We start from the raw sequence: 3732 nt of genomic DNA on the forward strand, positions 1-3732 counted from the left end.
TAGATCTAGATATTTTTCTTTTTTTGGAGAGAAGAGAGAGTTAGTTACACTTTTTTGGGAGAAGAAGAGGGAGATTCCAAGCTTCACTAGGGTTCATCCTCTTCTAATTTCTGAATTTTCAATGACCTTTTGGTGAGATCCATTACAATTCTCACTCCACTTTGTTCATGTCATAGATTTTCTTCTCCAATTTCAAGTAGTAGATACAATTGATCAATTCTCATAGATCTAGAATTCAACTTTGCAATTTTGGATTTCATCTCTATTTTGGATTTTCATTGCTACTCTTTGAGACATGTTGTTAGATCTTTGTGTTGCAATACTTTCAATTTGACTTTTCTTCTCATTTTACTATGCCTTTCCTTCTTGCTCATCACATGTTTGATAAAATGACAACACTAGCTATGGAGTAGAATTATCACACTTGGCATAGGGTTTGGTCCTTGGAAGAAGTTGAATAGTTGTATCAATAGTTGATTGAGAATTAGGGATTGCTAGTTGGCTTGGAGTGCACTAAAGCTAGACTCCCATAAGGTGAAGCTAGGACTTGTGACTCAAGTTGATTGCTTTCATTTGACCTCCCTCTATACCTAGGGGATAACTAAATGAAGCAAGGCCTAATTGTTGTCAACATTGAGTGGACTATAAGGATAGAAGTTCCAATGCCAACCCTAAGCCAAGTCTTTTGATAATTGATTGTTTGTTTCTCATTACTTTGCTAAAACCTTCAAAGAATTCCAACAAGGCTTACTAAACCAATAAGATGCACACTTTGGCAATTCCAAGGGAGAACGACTTGGGAGACTAGTACTCTCGGATATAGATTGTAGATTTGTTTGATGAAGGATTTGTGTCGGTTTAGACTATACTACGATTGATCAATTGATAATTTCTATACCGGCAAAAATCTATTTGTCAAAATGGCGCCGTTGCCGGGGAAATTGCTTAGTGTGCCATGTTATTGTTTTGGATCAAGCATGTATATATGTACATAGTTGCACTTCATTGTAAATTGCTCAATTGATTAACTCCTCATCGTTACAATGAATTCCATTTTCCCTTCATTGCATGACGCGTTCACAACCGAATCCGAGCTTAGCCCCTTTTGATCCGGAAATAGAACGAACTTTGTTTCATATTAGACAAGCTCGGAGGCGGCTAAGATTTGGAAAAGAGGAAGAGGTTTTCCCCACCTCAACCACCTTACTAGAAGTGAACATTGAACCGTCACTCAAAGAAGGCATTAATCATACTCCCATCAACCTCACTAACAATTCTTCTTTTGTTTTAGGTACTAATACTATGGATGCTCCAAGGAGAGTTACCATCAAGGAAGCGGGTGCACCGGATTATGTCCTTCAACCCCTCCATGTAACTCACCCCAATTTGAATGCGAATTTTGAATTGAAGACCGCTTTGATCAACCTCCTACCTAAGTTTCACGGGCTTCCCGCACAAGACCCTATTCGACATCTCAAGGACTTTCACCGCATATGCTCAACTACTAGACGGGAAGGTTCCGATGAAGTTGCTATATGGTTGTTTAGTTTCCCTTTCTCTCTTGAGGACAAGGCCAAAGAATGGTTCTACACTCTCTCTAGTGAAGTTACCTCCGATTGGGACCTACTTAGAAGGGGATTCTTGGATAAGTTCTTGCCCCCGGAAAAGATGGATAGGCTAAGGAAAGAAATGTCTTGTATTGTGCAAGGTGAGACAGAACCACTATATGAGTATTGGGAACGGTTTCGCAAACTACTAGATGCGTGCCCTAATCACATGCTCGACACTCAAGTATTGCTCGGAAACATATGTCAAGGGATGCGAGAGCAAGATAGAACCCTCTTGGACACTTCTAGCAATGGTTCTTTGTCCAAATACAAAACCGCGGAGGAGGCATGGCAACTCATTATTGACTTAGCCGAATCCAATCAACACATGAGGTGAAGAGTCAACCGTCCAAGGACCGTGAACGAGGTATCAACTAGTAGTGAAGCCACCGCTCTAACTCAATCCTTGAATGAGATGACATCCGTTTTGAGGCAACTCCAATTGAACCAACAACAACCACAATAATGCCATCACCCTTAGATCCGGTACACAACTAAAAGAAAAGGAAGCAAAGGACCCAAGTCCTATCTCAACCGCCCAAGAGGAAGAGAGAATAGATATAGAGGAGGTAGTGGAAGAGGAGGTAGTGGAAGAGGAGACACCACAAGCCATAGTTGAAGATGAAGCTCAACCAACAAGGGAGACACCCAAGACCAAAAGAACCTTGGAAGAAGGAATTGCTCAACCACTTCCATTTCCAACACTTGCAAAGAAAGCTAAAAAGCGCATGGAACTCGACCCTAAAATGGTAGAAATGTTCAAGAAAGTTGAGGTAACCATCCCCCTCTTTGATGCCATCCATCAAGTTCCTAGATATGCTAAATTCCTCAAAGATTTATGCATAAACAAGGATAGAATTCTTGAATTGGAAACCATCCCATTGGGGAGTTCTATTTCCGCTTTGATGGGAACATTACCGGAGAAGTGTGATGACCCGGGCCCTTGTATGGTCACTTGCACCGTCAATGGAGTTCAATTTAGAGATTGTATGTGTGACCTCGGAGCATGTGTTAGCATCATGCCACTCTCCGTTTATCGGGTATTGAACTTGCCCCCACTAAAAAGGTCGACGGCAAGATTTGTCCTAGCAGATAAGAGCATAATAACCGTAGCGGGTGTTGCGGAAGATGTATTGGTGAATATAAAGGGGTTGGTGTTTCCGATTGACTTCTATGTCCTTGAAATGCCGTCAAGCGAAACCGAGAGAGCATCCTCTATCCTACTTGGAAGGCCCTTCTTGAGAACTTCTAGATTTAAGCTTGATGCTTACTCGGGGAACTACTCATTTGAAATTGATGGAAGAATTGTAAGCTTTAGCCTAGAGGAAGCAATGAAGCATCCACCGGAGAATCATTCTCTATTTCGGTGTGACCCAATCGATAACATAGTAGCCAAAGTGCATCTTGCAAGATTAGATGAGAAATACATGATCAAAGAAGCAATTGAAGAGTCAAGCGAACTAAATACCACACATCATACAAGCCATCCGGAAACTCAAACTTCAAGGAATGACAAGAAGATGGAATTGAAGCCACTACCACCTCACTTAAGGTATTCATACCTTGATGAAGCCCAAAAGCTACCCGTGATAATTGCACAAGAGTTAACTCCTCAACAAGAAGAAAAATTGCTAAATGTATTGAGGAAAAACAAAAGAGCAATTGGGTGGAGTTTGGCGGATCTAGTGGGAATAAGCCCCCAAGTATGCGAGCACCGCATATTTCTTGAAGAAGGAGCAAGACCGGTCCGACAACCTCAAAGGAGACTCAACCCAACTATTCTTGAGGTGGTAAAGAAAGAAGTCACCAAGCTACTTGAGGCGGACATCATCTATCCTATCTCGGATAGCGAATGGGTAAGCCCGGTCCAAGTAGTGCCAAAGAAGTCCGGAGTGACAACAATCAAAAACGAAAGTGGTGAACTCATAGCAACAAGAGTGCAGAATTCTTGGAGAGTATGCATAGACTACCGAAGATTGAATGCGGCCACAAGAAAAGACCACTTTCCACTACCATTTATCGATCAAATGCTTGATCGGTTAGCCGGTAAATCATACTATTGTTTTCTTGATGGCTACTCCGGATACTTCCAAATTCATATTGCTCTAGAAGACCAAGAAAAAAC

The 3732-nt window shown here is 41.6% G+C and overlaps 1 protein-coding gene across 1 annotated transcript in view; it reads left to right on the forward strand.

Moving 5' to 3' along the window:
- The window catches only part of LOC107636224, a 4601-nt gene continuing 3381 nt past the window's right edge, over positions 2513-3732 (forward strand). The window contains exon 1 of the mRNA XM_016339748.1: positions 2513-3159. Within this exon, the coding sequence (XP_016195234.1) occupies positions 2513-3159 (647 nt within the window). The remainder of the gene's footprint in view (positions 3160-3732) is intronic.

This window comes from Arachis ipaensis, chromosome B04 (genome assembly GCF_000816755.2).
Source record: "Arachis ipaensis cultivar K30076 chromosome B04, Araip1.1, whole genome shotgun sequence".
Classification (NCBI taxonomy): domain Eukaryota; kingdom Viridiplantae; phylum Streptophyta; class Magnoliopsida; order Fabales; family Fabaceae; genus Arachis; species Arachis ipaensis.